Here is a 19,902-nt window from a genome sequence, read left to right on the forward strand (position 1 = left end):
GATGGCAGCACCATGGAAAAGGACGTAGGAGTCTTGGTAGATCACAGACTCAATACGAGTCTGCACTGTGATGCAGCTGCTCAAAAGGCAAACGCGATTTTGGGATGCATCAGCAGAAGCATTAGGTGCAAGACACGGAAGGAGATAGTGCCTCTCTACTTGGCACTGGTTAGGCCTATTTGGAGTAGTGTGTGTAGTTCTGGGTTCTGCATTTTAAAAAGGATGTGAAGAAATTAAGAGAGGGTCCAGAGGTGGGCAACAAACATATGAAGTGCCTGGAAGGCAAGCCATATGAGAACAACCTGAAGGAGCTACGCACATTCAGTTTGCAAAAAAGACACTTAATAGGGGACATGATAGCAGTCTTTCAATACTTGAAGGGCTGCTATAAAGAAGAAGGAAAGTGTCTGTTCTCTCTTGCTTCAGAAAGAAGGACACGAATCAAGGAGGTTCCAGCAAATTTTAGATTGGATATCTGGAAAAATTTCTTTACTGTTAGAATAATGAAGCAGTGGAATGAACTTGGTCCCTGGCTCTAGCGAGAGACGCACAAGCAGAAGCCCGATGCGCCCCCGTGAGCCTCGGCACCCCCCAAGAGGACCCCAAGGACCCCCGACAAGCCCCAGCCTACCTGGAGGTAAGCAGGGGCCCATGGTGGGAGGGACTTAGCCCAGCTGCGGGGAGGCAGCTGAGAGGAGCTGAGGAGGGTCATGATCCCCCATCCCCCAGCTCCTACTTAGCCCAGCCCCACAGGAAGCAACACACCCAGAGCCGCATGAACAGGACGTGCAAGCAGGTGTGTTTCTAGGCCCAGCACACAAGTTAACATGGGAGTTTGCACAGGAGGGCAAGTGGGAGGGCCTGAGGCCCTGCCAGTGAGCCCCAAGGGAAGGTTAGCACAGCAGTAGCCGGACTACCACTGGTGCAATGAGGATAGCCACACGCCACACCCTTGGAGTCTAAGACCTCCCCCTCTGGCACGTCTGAGGTCTCCACCCAGACTGAATCCATGGTTCTGGGCTGCATGCAGATGGAGTCTCTGGCTCTCGGCTCTGGGGACTGCCTGGCATGATTCCCGGCACATGGGACTGGGAGCATGGCCACCTCCCCTTGCGAGGTCTGCTCCACTTTGGAGTCTCTGAGGTGCCAGATAAAAGGAGCGTCAAACTGCAGTCCAGAGACTGCGTGCCATCAGGGATGGTGAGCAGATCGACTCCTACTGTCAGGCCCTTCATCCCATGAAGGCCGAGGGTCGACCAAGGTCACCTTCCAGGGCAAGGGAGAACTTGGGGATCTCCCACACTGTCCAGCCAGGGGGTTGGACCAAGGCGGTAAATGGCCCCAAGGCCTACTGCACCAGGGTCCCCTTTGGAGCTCTGCAACAGGTATGAACCTCTTGCAGCCCCACTAGAGCCTGCAGAGCTGCCAGCTCCTACAGGCAAGGGAGGTTCACCAACAACTATCCTCCCTAGTCTCCCCAAGATGAAATGCAGAGTGGTCGTTGTGGGAGACTCCCTTCTGTGGGGGACTGAAGGAGCAATCTGCCGCCCCAACCCCTTAGCCCAGGAGGTCTGCTGCCTCCCAGGGACCTGTATCCAGGACATAGTGGAGAAGATCCCAAAACTTGAGTCCTCCGACCACTACCCTATGCTCCTTATCCATGTGTGCATGAACAACATGACTTGGAGCAATCGCAACTGGGTCATGAATGGCTAGAGGGCTCTGGGAGCAGGGTGTAGGGGCGCAGGTGGTTTTTTCTTCGATCCTCCCAGTTACAGGTTATGGGCTGAGGAAGGAGAGATGAATCAAGGTAGTCAACCGAAGACTGCAGCGCTGGTGTCATCATGAAGTCTTCGGCTTCCATGATCACAGTCCACTCTTTGGTGAGAGGGGCAGTGGTCTGCTGGTGGCAGCCTATAAGTATATCAGGGGTGTGCATCAGGATCTGGGGGAATGCCTGTTCACCAGAGCGCCCCATGGGATGACAAGGTCCAACAGCCACACACTCCTCCAGGACTGTTTTAGGTTGGACATAAGGAAAAACTTCTTTACTGTCTGAGTCCCCAGGCCTGGCCTGGCCTGGAATAGACTCCCTCCAGAGGTGTGCAAGCACCTCCTCTGGACTCTTTTAAGAAACATTTGGACGTTTATCTTGCTGGGATCCTTTGACCCTAACTGACTTCCTGCCCTTGGGGCAGGGGGCTGGACCCAACGATCTTCCGAGGTCCCTTCCAGCCCTAATGTCTATGAAATCTATGAAACTGCTTAGGGAAGTTGTGGACTCTCCAGCACTGGACGTGTTCAGGAAGAGGTTGGACAGCCACTTGTCAGGGATGATCTAGGCAAAGTTATGCCTATGTTCTATCATGGGTATTTCCCATGCTTTGTTGGTTTCCTCCCCCAGCCTTTTCTGCTATATGTGTCAGGGTCTATTTAAGCCTTCCCAGAGGCATTGGTGCTGGCTACAGCCAAGGATGAGCACTTTGACCGAAGTATGCCAATGCTTCTGCTGGGACCAAAGCCAGAGGTTCCTAAGCTAGAGGGTCTTGCCCTTCCACTCAGGGTCAGCCCGAATGCCATATCTGGGGTTATGAAGGAATTATAACTCATGGTCAGACTGGTATGAACTGTGGGGGGTTTTGCCTTTCCCCCTGGGACCTCTTGAGTGTATACTGACGTTTTATAGAAGCGGGGCATTAATTGGCTACTGTGGTTCCCCTGCTATACTTGTGGCAGATTAAGGTGTTAGGTCTGTGTTGTGTGAGGGTTGAGGGAAGTCTTGTGCAGAGTTTAAATGATGGTTTGTATGGTATGGTTTGGATAGAAACGATCCTGTCCAGGCAGGGGGCTGGGCTAGATGACCTCTGGAGATCCCTTCCAGCCCTGCTTCTCTATGACATAAATAGAACTTAAGGGCTCTGACTAGGGCTGTCAAACGATTTAAAAATTTGATCACAATTCATTTCGAAATTTAAAAAATTGGTCACAATTAATCGTGCTTTTAATCACACAGCTAAAAACTCAAAATTCAAAATAATAAAAACTCAAAATTATGCAAAATTATGCTGGTACTTTGTATGGTTGTAGGGTGGGTGTGCATGGGGTTTGGAGCCGGGGGGGGGGGGGGGGAGAATGTCCCCACAAGGGGTCGGGAGCCTGGGATGTGGGTCCCCCACACGCTCTGGCAGAATGCAGGGTACTGTGGGTCAGGAATAAGGGGCTGAGGGGTGGGGGGGAGGGCTGTAGCTTGGGAGTGAGGGGTTGGGGCAAGGCACAGATATATCACTGCCCCCACCCATCATACTACGCCCCCCCCACATAGGTGTCTTCTTTGGAACTGGAAATACAGTAACCACACAGGAACGCAGCCTGCTGCATGCAGAGCAGCACCCAGCAAGTACGTCTGTGAAGAAGGGGCAGGGAGGAGAGGGAAGAGGAATTGGGGACAGACCGAGGCCTCCATGGTGAGGGAAGGAGTGAGGCAGGGGCTGAGGTGACTGGGACCCCGAGGCCAGGGTGAGTCATGGGACGGAGCCATGGGCAGCTCATCCAGGGGCACAGGGGACATGGCTGCCCGCCCGTGCGCACACCCCCAGGTGTCTCCTGGATTTGCGCGAGGGGCAGAGCAGGCTTCCCTCTGTGGGCTGGGGCTCTGCACCCTGCTGCCTTTGCCCCGGGAGCCGTGCAATGCCATGTTGTGCTCCCTGCTGCTGGGTGGTCAAGGGATGTGTGGTACGGCCAGCACACGGTTCCTGGGGCAAAGGCAGCACAGAGCAGAGCCCCAGCCTGCAGTGGACAGTCTGCCTCTGCTCTGTACACAAATCGGGAGGGGGGGGGCACATGCCCCCCATGCCTCCCCTGGGGGTGCATGCAGGAGTGGGGAGCTGTGCCCCCCTAGAACACCTGGACAAGCTGCCATTCACCCCAGCCCCTGCCCCACTCCCTCCCTCACCACTGGGGCCTTGATCTGTGCTCCCCCACCCCTCATGCCACCTCTTCCCCTCCACAGATTTACCTGCTGGGTACTGCTCTACATGCAGCTGGGCTGCATTTCTAGCTGCGTGCATGCTGGAGCTGTTCATGTGTGTCTGTGTGAGCCCGCCTCCTCCCCCCCCTCCCCCACAGCAGCCCAGAGCCTGCACCCAGGCTGCCCTGCAGTCCTCTGCACTATCACCACTGCCCTGCTGGGTGGCCCAGAGGCAGTGGTGATGGCGGCAGAGCAGAGCCCAGGTGTAGGTTCAAGAACCGCATGTGCGATTTAGCTCTAAAAAAAATTAATGCAAGAATCAATTAACACATTAATCGCGCACATTAACAGTGGTTGACAGCCCTAGATCTGCCCAAATCCAAATTACCATGCCAACATTTCTTTGTTTGTTTTAGGAGATGGGCAAAAATGTTAAAAGACCAATTTTGAATGAACTGAAAGTAAGATTTGTATTTTGGAAGAAACCCTAGGGCTTTTCTGAAAAGAAAATACTACTTTATCCTTAAAGAAGAGATAGAGGAAGGAAGGTGCACTTATTTGCCTAACTGCACATGAATTTAAAAAGCTGAAATCTGGAGGATGATGGGAGACCTAAGGAAATTTGGAAAGTAAATTTAGATTCAATGACAGGACTACAGAGCCCGCAACTACCCCAATTAACTGCTTTCTTAGAGGTTAGGCCTGTTCACTTTTTAGCTGAGTGCCTCAAATCAAAGTTAATCCTTGGAAGATTCTAGATGGCAACTAAATATTCAACAAGGAAGTCATTAGACATCAAGAAAAAGCCTCTTGAGTAAAATGTTTATCTAAAACCCATAAAAATGGTCACTTAAATCCTATTATAGACTAATATTGGTATACTAACAGAGCTATATTAGATAACATAACTATTCAATTCTGCAATATAGCTAATATTAGATTTGTTGGGATCCTAACTTAGATAACATCGTAACAATTTGTAGGAATTTCTTTCCATGGTCTTTTACTTCCAGGAATCCAATTTCTAAAGGAATCTTAGGAAAGGAACAAAGAACTAGATTAGGGCTGGAAGGGACCTCGGAAGATCATCGAGTCCAGCCCCCTGCCCAAAGGGCAGGAAGTCAGCTGGGGTCATAGGATCCCAGCAAGATAAGCATCCAGTTTGCTCTTGAAGGTGTTCAATGCAGGCACTTGAACCACCTCCAGTGGCAGGCTGTTCCAGACCTTGGGGGCTCGGACAGTAAAGAAATTCTCCCTTATGTCCAGCCTGAAACAGTCTTGTAGTAGTTTATGACCATTCGACCTAGTCGTCATCCCTTGGGGCGCTCTGGTGAACAAACGTTCCCCCAGATACTGGTGGTCACCCCTGATAAACTTTAGGTGGCCATCAGATCACCCCTGAGCCTGCGCTTTTCCAGGCTAAAGAGCCCCAGGGCTCTCAGCCTGTCATTGTAGGGTCTGCTTCCCTGACCTCTGATCATGCGCGTGGCTCTTCTCTGGACTCTCTCAAGCTTCTCCTTAACTAGACTAAAAACTGTTTCGTTTGGGAGCGTGCAAAATAGGTTCGTGGACTCTATCATCAAAAGGCGACTTGGAGGTACCCAAAATGCCAAAGCATGAAATATATTTGCCTGGGCATCTACAAAAATTAGGTAAAGAGGTCCTCCTTTTTTTTAGGTTGTATTTGTCTGAAGAAATCTTATAAGAAAGGTGATAGCCCTGAAATAAGGTAAGCTTGCATCCAAAATCACCCATAGAATCACAGAAAACAAAGGCTAGAAGGGACCTCAGGGGTTATATAGTCCAGCCCCCTGATCAAAGAGGATCTCTAACCATACCAGAGATCCTGTTTGTCCAACTTCCACTTAAAAACTTCTAAAGATGGAAATTCTAATGGTAATCTGTTCCACTATTTAACCAACCTCATCGTTACGAAAGTTCTTCCTAATATCGAGATTAAATTTAACTTGTGGCAAATTAAACCCATTTTACTTCTTCACCTTTCTCCTATAAACACAGGGAACAGTTGATTACCACCCTCTTCAAAACAATCTTTTTTGTATCTGTAAATGTATCAAGTGTATCTTTTCTTCTAGTTAAATGTTCCCAGTTCTTCCAATTTTTCCTTATATGTCATGTTTTCTAGATACGTAATCATTTTTACTGTCCGTCTCTCTCTTTCTTTTTAATTTGTCCAAATAAGGAGTTCATAGTGGAGCAAGCCATGACTGCCACATGCTGTTACCTGGGACAAGTTCTTAGTGATTCTTCAGCAGTGCCAAGTTTTAGTCGGTTAGGAATGAGAGGCCTAAGCTATTCTTTAAAAAATAGTCGGGGAGTGTGAAGCTTCCAGATTCTTGCAGAAATAGCAACTCCACGGAAAAGATGGCTGATGTACAAAGAGAAGAGGAACACAGCCAGACATTTAAGTGTCAATTAATATTGCTTTATAGATCCAAAGTTCAGTTGTCTGTTCTCAGGTTCTGAGAAAAAGACTAGCCTTTAGGGAATGAAGGATTGTTTTCATGTACCCAATGACCAATGGTTTTCTGAAGTATTGAGGTGTAGTGTATGTCACAGGTGTAAGTAGAGATTTTCAAGCTCCTCTCTGTTGGTCAAGTATTCAGAAAAGAAAAAGGTCCACCTAAGCATCCCAAGAGATGTACTCCTTTCCTCATCTCCTGTACATGTATTTGTTCAAACTGTACCCTTTGGTGCACAGATTCCCAAACTGTGGCCTGTGGGCCAAATGCAGCCTGGAAGCCCCTTTGATGAGGCCCACCATTCAGGAATGCCTCTCTGAAATAGCCCATCAGATGCAATACTTTGGCAACCCCTACTTTAGAAACTGGAGAGCTTGTCAGGGGGTCACCTAGGTACAGAGTCCTAGAAATCAGCTTTATTAATTAACCCAGATCTTCAAAACTAACATTCCTATTAAGTTTGGACTTAAATAGAAGATGAAAAGATTTCATAGACATAGACAGGATTCCTTGTGTACCAATAAGCCCACAGACACTTTTTAAGTTTTTCTTCTTCAGCAACATACCTATATTTTTGGGTAAAGAATAAGTCATAAGATAAAGATAATCAATGATTTGCTCTTTGTGGGAGCTTTAGCTTCAGTCATGGACAAAGCCTTGGAATAGCATCTTCCACTAAGGAAAGAATTTCAGGGTAAAACCTGGAGACAAATGTCTTACTGCCTGAAACACCCCCTTTATGACAAACAAGGGCTGAAATGCTGTAGCTTTCAGGATCTTCTGGCTGTCACACTGTTTCTAGAACTAGAAAAAACATTATGTAGTTAAATGTTTAATTTCAAAGAAGTAAGGAGCTTAGAGAAAGAATGCTGAAAAAGTGAAGCAACTAGAACTCAGGTTGGAAAATCTTGTGAAATAACCTAAAATGATGAGCTGAGAGTCAGTTTCCATCACTAACTGTCCAGTTAAAAACTGGACAGCATGGGTTGGACTCACCTGAAGCAAAGGGAAGCCAAGTCTCCTACTATGTTCACCACCACTGGATAAGCTAAAAGATTTCCCTACTTGCTCTAAGAGTGGAGGGAGTGTTCTGGCCTGGCTCTGTTTCTGTATGTTTCAAGGAGAGTGAAAGGAAGCATCACAACTAGGACATCATGAGACTGTTAATAAAGAATGTATACATAACTACACTGCTATTTTCGGTATGGATGGCCAAACAACTACTTCATAGGCAGTCAAAGGACTCTACTTGAGAGAAAAACTGAAGAAAGCTTAACAGTCAACCTACAGAAACAGCTGGCCAAGGAAAACAAATCTGGATGAATGATGACTGATCACTGCCTCTAGTCAGTTCAAACAGAGGGAAGTCAACTGGTTCAGCCACTCAGATGAACAGAAGCAAAGAGTAAGTTCTCACATAATATATGCCTCAGAAGCCAGATTAAGTGCAGGCTAATGCCACGTTTTTAGTAGGTATGAACACCAGGAGTATCCAGAATTTATTAATAAAACAGACCATCATCTCAAAGAATTAATTTTTAGCTTTTTTCATAAATCAGATTCATAGAAACACACTACTGAAAATTTATTTAACCTATAATCCAAATCAAGATGCTGTTTTGGATTGTCTTTTCTATATGCACAAATGATTATACACACTTCTGCTGCTAGTATGTCTTGAGGTTTTTTCCTAATGTTTCCATTTCTGCTTTAAATCAGTTCTTGACTGTATCTGCACGTGCATATTCCACCACTACATATATGGGTTTCAGCCTGTTTTTTTCAGTGCAGAGAGCTTCATCTATTTGCACAGAATCTTTCAAGCTTAACTTCTACTAGAAACAGAATCTGTGTTACAATATAATTCACTAAAAGAAGTGGCAGCAACCAAACATTTAAATTGTGTTTGAGACAATGTAAAGCCTCCTGGTTTTGGAAGCTTTATTACTCTTCTTTTTAGTAGGAAAGTTACAAACTTATTTTGTATTATTTATGTGCACTTAATTATTTATTCCTTGAAGTAACTTCTACAAGAGTGCTTTTACACACAATTTTAATTTGGCAAATTATTAAATATGTTACGGCAGTCTGAATAATTACCTGAATAACTGCATTTTGGGTTTTCCTCAAAAGAAGCATTAACCATTCACCTTGACAAGAATATTTCTGCTATATATCTTAGCACTCATGAAAAGCTTAGCATCAAGGCATTTATGGTAAGATGCATGCAGCACATTCCCTGGCTGTGCTTCAAAACATCAAACGTTATCTCAGTTGAGTCACACCTGTGGGAACAGCCTTACTCTGGATTTTAGGGCAGCCTGAATCGGTCTCCAGTAATAGTACCCTTTGGTGAGAAAAATCCCTCCCACTAAATTCATTACCTAAACTCATGGGTCTTAGAATAAATATAGGTGCAAGTATCAGACAAAACATAGCTGAACATATTTAGTTTGCAATGCCTGGAGCATAGGATGGAGGCAAGACATGAGCATAGTACAGAAGCAGTAAACAGAGTATATCAGGTTTAAGATAAGAAGCCAGTTTTTCTTTCTAAGACAAATTTTGTGCCACAAAGGTCAAAGTTGACAAATCCAAGAACTTAACCCATTTATTCATAGAATTGGCATATAACAAGAGCTTTGAACCCAAATGATCCGGCTTCTTTTTTCATCTTTAGAGGAGGTCAAGTTTGAGGAGCAGCTCACTACAGGCCCATTCTACCTTTGGTCTCTATTGAGCATGCAATCACCATTGGCACCTTGCTTATAATATGGATGGATACTTGTTCACCAGGAATTAAATTTAGACCACCAACCTGATTTATGTATACACACACAGATAAATATAATCTAAATGCTAACTGTGTGACATTTTGTTCCAATACTATTACTTCATAAATTGATGCAATACATCAACATTTTTTCCAAAGATTTCTATGTAATCCATATTCACAATGGCTCTTCAGAATATCAGCAATATTAGAGTCTGTCTGATTATGAATCTACATTATTACTTGACTCAATACATCAAACAAATTCATTAAATGATTACTAAATTGCATTGCTGGATCACCATTATAAACTTTAATTTGTAAAAACAACATTAAAATATTTAAACAATAATCTCAATCAAATAATAAAAAAAAACAAACATACTTTTGAAATCTCCATCCCCAAATGTCAGCGGATAAGCTCCTGGTTTTTCAATCTTGTACATTTCCTCTATAAAAAGGATTTTGCAATCATTTATTATATCATCTGGGCCTCTGAAAAATTAAAAAAAAATTAAAATTGAACTTCGTCTCTGATTCCTACTGCTTTAAATGATGAACTAAAGCAAGTGCTACAGCTAAAAATTCTATCTCAATTCTGTTTTAAAAATCCATACATTTGGATTGTCACAAATGCTGCACAGAGCACCAAACAGATAAAGCAATTCTATGTAAAGTAACCATAGCAGTTCAATACAGGGATACCACTGTTGCCTAAGCCAGAACAAACTAATAATTTAATACAATAAATGGCAAATAAAATACACAGCAGAGGAATTATCTTCATTCTGTCATTCAACTAGTCCAAGTCTGAAAAGCAGCAAGTGATTTCTTAATCATGGGTTCCATGATTTTGTAGTTCCATTTACAAGTGTTCAAAACAGTTTTGCCACCCCATAAGAAGAGCAGATAAGTCAAAATCTAAAATATAACAAACAAAGTATCTGCATCAGTAGGACTATAATAAAATTATAATGGTAGCAGTACACCAAGAATTGTAACCTATAAATAAGATTAGGATTTTGACACAGTATTTTTAATAAATTTCACAGTAAAAGAAGTATGTCGGGGGAGGGAGGTGCAATACTCATGCAAAGTCTATCAATTTATGTAGTTTTGGGAACTAAGGCAACAATCCTACAACATGTCACTTTAAGCATTATGTGTAGCCCCTCAACTTCAGAGTTTTACTGATGTGACATCCAACCATCAACTCTAAGTGGTAGCCAGATAGGCTACATACGTATGTTCAAACAACCTGGGAAAGAGAATTCTGCTGTTAGTTCTGGTAAAAACAAAAACAAAAAACGACTTACCTGGAGGCCCCTGAACAGTAGGCAAACGCTGAGCTGCTGCCCAGCTGGGGGGGGCCCCATGCGCAAACATCTCAGTATGCTCTGCAGATGCCACAGCTGCCTGGCAACAGATGACAGCAATGCACATGGCAGCCCTCACTGGCTGCCTTGTCACCCTGCAGCACAACATGGGGATTGTGATGGTGCTCTCTGCTTGGCTGGAGCAACAGAGTCCAGCCCAAGTGACATATCGTCTCCCTGGAGCTGTGGGGCAGAGGTAGCTGAGAGCAAAGTACACTGGGAAGCCAAAGGATTATTTCTCAATTAAGTGCAGCTTTTCTCAGAAGGTAAGAGTACAGAAGTTTGCTCTTCCAGGAGAAACTTCCTTGGGAGTGATTTAAACCCTGGTTGTTTTCAAGTTATTTTTCTCACAGATTGACCATTCTTGCTCTGGGAGTAACTCTGACAGTAGCTCTCCTAGTAGAAACTGAAAGTCTGCATGTGACCATAGTGGTTCATCACCAAAGAAAGAACATGCTCGTTATACAAGGCACACTCTGGAGATGGGAATGGAGCACGTACATGGGAAGTGAAACAAGGTTTTTATTGGCCCCCCCTGCTTGCTGCGCTGGGCAGCGTTGGCTGCTGCTGCCCAGCATGCGAGCTCTGGGCAAGCAGCAGCAGCCAACACTGCCCAGCGCAGCAAGCGGGGGGGCCGCAGCTGCTTCTGCCACGGTACAGCCCCAGCAGGTGAGCCCAGAGCCGGCACGGGGCCTAGGCTGGCAGCGCGGGCGGGTTACAAGCCAGTGCTAACCGCGGGGAAAAGTGGCCCCTCATACACCCCGTGGCCAGCGCCCTGCACTGCAGCTGCTCACAGCCCACTTGGGGCTGCCTGTGCCTGCTCAGGACAGTCCCATGCAGGCTGCGAGCAGCTGCAGCAGGAAGCACCAGCCACGGGACAGGCGAAGGGCTCTTTTTCCCCCCCCTGTGCTCAGCACCAGCTAGTCCCCTGCTGGCGAGCAGGGGGTCGGGGCTGTGCGCTGCCCCCCGCCTGTACTGCGGGCCTGGGGGAGCACTGGGAGTGAGTGGGGCCCACACCTATGTCCCAGGGCCAGCACCAGCAGGGCCCAGAGCAGGGCAGCAGGAGTACAGGATCCCGGCTGGCAGGGGCTCTACAGAGCCAGGCCAACTCCCCCCTCTCCCTGCTGGTGCAGCCCAGCCCAGCTCCACAGACCCCTGCCAGCCTGTGCCCTGCTCTGGGCCCCACCGGTGCTGACCCTGGGACACTGGTCCCAAGCCATTGGGACATTGGTCCCAAGATGGTGACCAGGGGGCGGGGCACCTGTCAAGGGATGGGGCTACCCATGCAGCTCTCGACAGCTTGCCACAACTTGGTAAGCAGCCCTCCGCCCCTGAGCTAGTTTCATCTTATCATCTGATGTAAAATTAAGTGAGTAATTGTTCATCAGTACTAGTTATGCCAGCTTCCTTAAAGTATATATATTCACTTCACAGAGCTAATTTACCTACAACTTTTACTTCTCATAATGGAAGATAACCACTAATTGGGACATTACAGCCACAACCATATAAGCAGGAATGTGTGGTTTGTGGCGCCTCAAAGCATTTTGAGCTGCCGCAAAATGCATGTGCACGTTAGTCTATTTACAGCATGGTAGCAAAATGAGATACTGGGAAATCCCGGTGTCTAAAAAGATACACCAAAAAAAGCGAAGCACATCGCTTCAGCGTGCACTGCCGAAAACCAGAGCCTGGCCAGCCAGAGCCACACTCCAGCTGCTGGCTAGGCTCTGCATGCCCAGATCACTACCACTGCAGACCTGGGAGGCCCCCAGGATCTCAGGTAAGGCTGCTGGAGCCAGCCCAGGTGCTGGCCCCAGCCTCTCCTACCCCACCCAGGGCAATCTGCTGCGTGCCAGAACATGTGCAGGGGCATACCTGGGGACAAGTAGCATTTGTTCCCAGGGAACTGCACATTCCCGCTAATGGGGACAGGCCCACTGGGTTAGACCTATTCATTACAACACTAGAGAGATTTGTGCCCCACTGGATCTCTCTTCCTGAGAGTTTAATTTCCTTCTGCTGAATTATTGCAAGCCCCACTCTGACACTGAAAGAAAATTTCCAAACCAGAAACCATATAAACAACTAGGTGGAAACATTAATACTAAAGATCATGACGTGTGTAGGGAGATTATGTTCAGGACAGTGAATATGCTGCATTATGAGAAAAGCTCTCTCTCAGACGTAGCCATCTACTGAGGCAGCCACTACACATTGAAAGCAATAAATATTGAATAGGAGAAAAGATAACACTTCCCTTAACTGTAGAATACATTGGCGTCTTAAACTGATTGAAAAAATAAGCGATTCTTGAAATCTACAGAAAATAAAGAGGTAGGGCAAAAAAGGATCATTAGTGTTGTGGAAGAGATTCTGTATGAAGAGAGACTAAAGAGGCTGGGACTATTCAATTAAGAAAACAGACACTTGAGGGGGGAACATGGTAAGGGTTTACAAAATACTAGATGGTGAATAGAAAGTGAATAGGAATTTATTATTACTAATCTTTCACAATATAAAAACTATGCATCATAAGATGAAACTAGTAGGTAGTAAGTTTAAAACCAATGTAAGGAAGTTCTTTTTCATACAGCATGGAATTGAAGCAAGTAACTCACTGTCACAAGATGTGGAAGCTGACAGTTTAACCATATTCAAAAAAGAATTGGACAAATTCTTGAAGGAAAGGTGCACGAGTAGCTACTGAATATGGGAGTTATGGATACGGCTTATGAACCAGAACTTCCCGTACTTTAAATGCTGGAGGTTGCAAGTGTAAGAGGAACAGGGGGAAATCCATGTCATACTCTGTCCACTCTATCTTTCAGCATCTGTCTCACACAATGCTGAGCAAGATGGACCCATGGTTTGACCCAGTAAGTGTCTGTTATGTAGAATGGGCCCCGGACTGCCATCTGTTCCGAATCTCACCTTCCCTGGAGATAAAAGCTAAACACTGACAGAACCTTACTTATCTTGGCAGACTGGATCTGGATGCGAAGCCACTATACTTGAATTAGCACCTATGAATTAACATAATTCTTAATATAAATTTGCTGCATTACCAAAAGCTAGAAAAGAGAGGAACCGCTCAAAGCATCTACAAGAAGCCATTTTTTGCAATGACATTAAATAACTAGTGGATGCTAGGCAGAACTAGGCCAAGAGGAAAAAAGAGGTTTTATATTTTTCTCTAAGGTTCAAGAACTCCAGACCCAGCAACTATACATTATCAGTTACTCAGATATTGAATGAAGACCTTTATTTATTTCCATCCTGCAAAGTTAGAAAGACACTTTTTTGGCTCAAAAGAACAATAATAACTGGAAAGGAACTGTTTTATAATTCCTGAACAGAGGATTCGATTCACAGTTTTAGGTGAATCCTTCAAAGCCTTGTCTGAGAATTTTTCCAAATTTAATCTAATTGAAAAAGGTCTGAATGTGGTTTTGTACCAGAATTTTAAATGAGAAGTGTTTATTCTGAGCAAAATTTCTCTTGCTTTGCCCTTTGTGTTCAGTCACCCCCTATATGTTGGATCAAAGTAATAACATTTGATTGACTTTCTGGAAAATGATACCACTTATAGCTCATTTGATTATGAAATCAAAGTTTATTAAGGGAGAAAAGCAGTACATATACATTAATATTTTTCTAAATATACCTGTTCCATTTGCTGATTGAACTATTTTACAACTGATGAAGAACAAGGGTTAAGAAAGGATCACATATGAGAAGAGTCTGAACTGGTTAGCTTGATATTCCATTTACTGATTTAATTTTATACAGGCACTCCTCACTTAACGACCGAGTTCCATCCCTGCGACTAGGTCGTTAAGCGAATTGGTCGATAAGCGAGGAGCCGCCCCTTGATACTGCGTGCCTTGGCTTGAGACGCTGCGCTGCCGTTTCCACGATCAAAGATCTCGTACTTACAACCAGTTCTCGCTGGTCGTAAGTCCGTGTGGTCGTTAAACAGGTAGGTCGTTAAGTGAGGAGTACCTGTATTTGAAATCTGAAATGATGAAGAAGTAGAAGTAAAAATATAACTATAAAAAGGCCATTTAACTGACTATTTCCCATTCTGGTCAGACATTGGGTTGCCTTAAAAATTCTGAATGTTCTTTTCTAAAGAAGCAATACTAACTTCCATTTATGCTGCTCGGTCTGGATGATCTCCTCTGAAGGCTTTAGATTCCACTTCTGAAAGAGACATAAGTAATTTGAGATAAAAAAAATTCTTCCCTATCCCTGATCTTTTGTATTGAGAATGATTCAGCCCAAGTGCTACTGTTGTTCATAGCTGTGGTATATGGATAGGGACAGAAATAATCCCTGAGGTAGAACTGGAATTGCCATGAATAGGGTGGAAGGTGTATTCAGTTCCTGCTGTTTGCACCACCAAAGGCAGAAAATCTAGCCTACGGGTGAAAAGTTTGGCCATGCCACAGAGGATCCATAGAAGAGTCTGAACTGCCTCTGGCATACATGGGAAGAGAGAAAAAGCTCAGATCTAGGGAAGGGAGGGAAGAGTCTGATCTGCTACCATTGTGCCAAAACAAGGAGGACTAAAGCAGTGAATGCCTTTGTATGAAAACCGTTATAATTAGCATAAGGGCTTTTAGGGAACAGAGGAAATGAGAAGAGGTCCAAGCAGTTTGATAACCACTACCCTGCTACTTGAAATTACTTTCAAAATAGAGATTATAGGTTTTAAAATGAAACTTAAAATTAAACACACCAAACATAAGTATAAAAAACACTGAACATATTAGAAGACTTATTGATAAAACACAACCAAAAGCCTAAAAGTGTGCGCCCTGCTGTTGCTTACCACTTTATTTAGAACTACAACCCCAAACAGCTCTAAACTAAATTACTAGCATTATTAATACTGGCAAAAAAACAAGTAATCAAAAGGGTTGTAAATATGGATGTATCATTTGCACTGATCTTTCAGTTCTTTCTAACCTCAGATTCGAATTACCCATCTTCATGATGCTCCTGTACTAGCCTGAGACAACATTTCTTTTAGCAAAACCCTAGAAATGTACATTCTGTTTAAAATGTATATTATACGAGGATGCCACTTCTCATGCAAAGAACTTTGCTACACAGAAAGTCCTGTTGAAAACAATGGTACTACTAAGAATAAGTCGAGATGACAGAATCTAACCTTTAATACAAATGACATAATAGCAGATGTGGTAATAGCAGATGTTAAATACTCCTGGAAGATGTACAATATAGAAACTGATATCAAATTTTTGCTACGTAAATCTAAACTTCATTTTTATTGACCTGGAGAAAGCCTATGATCGTGTACCCAGGAGGAAATATGGGAGTGTCTGAGAGTTAAGGAGGTGCCAGAGGAATACGTCAGAAGCAAAGACATTTGTTGTACATATCCAGTAAAAGTGAGGAACAGTTCACAAGAGAAAAGAGTTTTGAGGTAAAGGCAGGTGTACAGCTTTGAGCCTGTTCCTGTTTGCATTCATGACAGATGTGTTTACTGAACAAATAAGGAGACCACGATGGAATACGCTGTTTACGGATAACATGGTCATTTGCGCTTGGAGTTTAAATGAAGTACAAGCATGTACTGCACAGTAGTTACTGCACATTTAGTTTAGACCAGGGGTCAACAACCCCAGCACGTGCTGAGCATGGTACGCAAGGCCATTTTGCTTGGCACGCCATGGCCAGCCCCGGCTCCGGGTAGCTGCTGCCAGCAACGGAGTCTGGGCTGCTCCCAGCAGAGCTTGCAGCGTCCCAGCTGCCTGCTGGGAGTGGCCTGGGATCCCGGCTGGCAGCAGCTCCCAAGAGCTACAGCCAGCTGCAGCTGGAAGGCTCCAAACAGCTGTGCCGGGCTCCAGCATCAGCTCCACACCAACGCGTGCAGGTGCACCTCGGAGTGGGCGGTGGGGAAGGGGCCTGAGGCAGTGCAGCCCTGGTCTTTCCTCCGCTCCCGGCATGGAGGTGATGAGCCTGGTGCAGCTGTTTGTAGCCAGCCCGGGCTCTGGGCAGCAGCAGCAAGCAGTGGGCAGGGTGCAAACAGCTGCACCGGGCTCCACAGCTCCAGCATCAGCTTCGTGCTGGCGGTGACTGCATGGGCACCTCGGGGCGGGCTGTGCTGCCTCACTGTCCGCCCCAAGATGCACATGCAGTCACCGCCAGCACGGAGCTGATGCTGCAGCTGTGGAGTCTAGCGCAGCTGTTTGCACCCTACCTGCTGCTTGCTGCCACTGCCCAGAGCCCGGGCTGGCTACAAACAGCTGCGCCAGGCTCATCACCTCCATGCTGGGAGCGGAGGAAAGACCAGGGCTGCACTGCCTCGGGCCCCTCCCCCACTGCCCACTCCAAGGCGTGCCTGCGCGCACCGGTGTGGAGCTGATGCTGGAGCCCGATGCAGTTTTTTGGAGCCTCCTGGCTGCAGCTGGCTCAGGCTCTGGGGAGCTGCTGCCAGCCAGGATCCCAGGCTGCTCCCAGCAGGCAGCTGGGACACTGCAAGCCCTGCTGGGAGCAGCCCGGGCTCCAGCAGCTACCCAGAGGCAGGGTAGCTGTGGGGGGGCCACAGAGCCCGGGCCTGTGGTCCGGGGGCAAGGAGCACAAGCAGGGCATTCTGCCATGTACCCCCTTGCCCTCATTTTGTTTTTCTGCCATGCTGGCACTCCGGCACCTTCCGAGGTAGGCATTTTGGTGTTTTTCAGCACTCCGGCCAAAAAACGCTGCCTACCCCTGGTTTAGACTATACTATACTATACTATATATAGTCTAGTACTATACTAGAACTTGCTTAATGAAGTACTAACTAAATGTGCAGTAACTACAGTTACTGCATAGTAGCACTGGTACATGGTTTGTTAGTGATGCTTATTGCACAGTAGCCTAATACTACTGCACAGTAGCATATTAGCACAGTTTTTGCCCAGCACACGACTGCAAAGTATTATTAGGCTACAGCATATTAAGCGACTTGTGTAGGCACGCCCTGTGATTTTTCTGAGGTACCTGATATTGGAAATGTAATAATAGATAAGAAACATGTTTGAAAAGCTGACAAGTTCAAATATCTGGGGTCAATTGTTCAGCGGAATGGAGAGTTAGACAAAGAGCTGAAACACTGAATAACAGCAGAGTTGACTAACTGGAAACTCATGACAGGAATATTATGCGACAGAAGAGTATCAGTGAAGCAGAAGGGGAGAGTCTACATGACGTGTGCAACCAGTGCTACTGCACAGAGTGGAAACATGGCCCCTGAAGAAAACTGAATGCGACAAAGATGAGACCACTCTGATGGAGGTGTGGAGAGATGAAGATGAATAAAGTGAGGAATACACGCATCATAGGATCGGTAAAGGCAGTGGAAACATCTAAGAAAGTACAAGCGAAAAGACTGGTATGGTATGGGCACGTTCAAAGGAGTCCAGAAGAATATGTGGTAAGAAGTTACCAGAATGGCACCATCAGAAAGAAGGGGAAGAGGAAAACCGAAGATGAGATGGAGAGATATAGTGGAGAGGGACATGAGAGAGAGGGAGTTGGAAGAAGACAATATGTATGACTGAAGCCAGTAAAGAGCTAGGATCCACAACAGAAGCCCTGTTTAGATAAGACAAGCAAGGGAAGAACAACCAGCAGCGGCATGAATCTAAATACTGACCAGTTAAACTGATTATAGAAGAATTACTGGAGAGGAATGATCATTTAGCTCTTCCCCTCTTACATTTAGGAAATATTTTAAATCAGGGGTCAGCAAGCTGGTGTTAAATGCTGGTCACAGCTTGCAACCCTGCTAGCACCACAGGCCTCCATTCCTGTCCCAAGTCCACCATTTGCCTCAGGCCATTCTAGCTACAGAACTGAGCAGAATCTGCAGTGAAGAAATAGCAACTGGCTGGAGGTAATCAGCATCCCATTGGTAAAACATGGACTAGAAAAAGGGTAGGCAATTATTTGGACCCAAGCGCCACATAGGGAGTTTGATGAGCTGTTATGAGCCAAGTCAGCACACTCCCTCCCCCCCCACATTACTGACAGCAACTCATCAAAACTCCCTATGGGGATTTGGGCAGGCAAGAAGTAGCATTCAGGAACAGGACAGGCAGGTGAGGCCAGGGTCATGAGGCTGGGTCACGAGGTGGTGACAGCTGGGGGCTGGGGCCAGGTTCCCAGCTGAGCCACAATCTGCTCCCTGCACACCCCTGCCCTGTGGGGGGTTTGGAGATGGAGGGGGGGGGGCAGCGTGCATGTGTAGGAGCACAGCTGCCTGGGCACTAGGTCCTGAGAGCCAGGTGGGGCGGGGAGGGGAGAGCAAGAGAAGGAAGGCACGTGCAGCAGTGCTTGCCTGGGCAGCGTGGTCCATGGCTACCCCATGGTGCTCCACATGGGGCCAAGCCCCAGCTACTCCCACCTGTGGCAGCCCCATGCTATACCCACCAGCCCAGTCCTAGCCCCAACCAGCACCTGCAGCTTCTGGCAGGGCTGTTCCCAGTGCAGCTGCAGCTGGATGGGTGCTGCTCTGCTGCCCTCGCCTCCAGCTGCAGCTCCTACTCCTGCTGCGCTGCTCTGAGCCAGGTTGGAGGGTGGGGGTTTCAGGCAGGTGGCTCCTGCCTCAGCACACAGGGCTCTGGATCCAACTCCTGGCTACTTTCCACCCACTCTGCCTGCTCAGCATAAGCAGCCACCTGCAGGCAGATGGGTGGAAAGCTGCGAGCTAGAGCCAGAGCCCCATGAGTTTGGGCAGGAGCTGCCCAGCTGAAGCTCCTCCCAACCCCCAACTGCCTGCCCAAAGCGACATGGCAGGGGCAGGGATCAGAGAAGAAGCCACAACTGGAGATAAGGAGAGCAGAGCAGCACATGGCCAGCTGCATTCAACCCACCCACAAGTGGCTACTCATCACGTCACACCACACCAGTGAAGCAGGTTGAAGACAGCAGGGAGCTGGAAACAGAGCCCCATGTGCTGAGGCAAGAGCCACCCAGCTGAAGCTCCCTCCTTACTTGGAGTGGTACAACAGGGGATAGAGCAGGAGAAGGAGCCACAGCTGGAGGCAAGGGGAGCAGAACAGCACCCAACTGGCTGCAGTCATGCTGGGAACAGCCCTGCTGGAAGCTGCACATACTGGTTGGGGCCTGGGCCAGTAGGCATGGGCTGCCTCAGCAGGAACAGGTGGGGCTCAGACCCATGCAGAGTGCTGCAGAGGCAGCCACAAGCCAAATCCAGTCAGTTGGCATCTGGCTCTCAGGCTATATTTTGCCCACCCCTGGAGATCAAAATGGCTAATGAACTGGTAC

At 46.6% G+C, this 19,902-nt stretch overlaps 1 protein-coding gene across 5 annotated transcripts in view; it reads right to left on the reverse strand.

Annotated features, from left to right (window-relative positions):
* Positions 1-19,902, reverse strand: part of UHRF2 (ubiquitin like with PHD and ring finger domains 2) — a 164,013-nt gene that overhangs the window by 65,230 nt on the left and 78,881 nt on the right. For all 5 annotated transcript variants that reach the window (XM_019478012.2, XM_019478011.2, XM_006268899.4 and 2 more), the window contains one exon: positions 9,609-9,718. In XM_019478012.2, coding sequence (XP_019333557.1) covers positions 9,609-9,718 — 110 coding nt within the window. The remainder of the gene's footprint in view (positions 1-9,608; positions 9,719-19,902) is intronic.

The sequence above is a fragment of the Alligator mississippiensis genome, chromosome 3, assembly GCF_030867095.1.
Source record: "Alligator mississippiensis isolate rAllMis1 chromosome 3, rAllMis1, whole genome shotgun sequence".
In the NCBI taxonomy this organism is placed as follows: domain Eukaryota; kingdom Metazoa; phylum Chordata; order Crocodylia; family Alligatoridae; genus Alligator; species Alligator mississippiensis.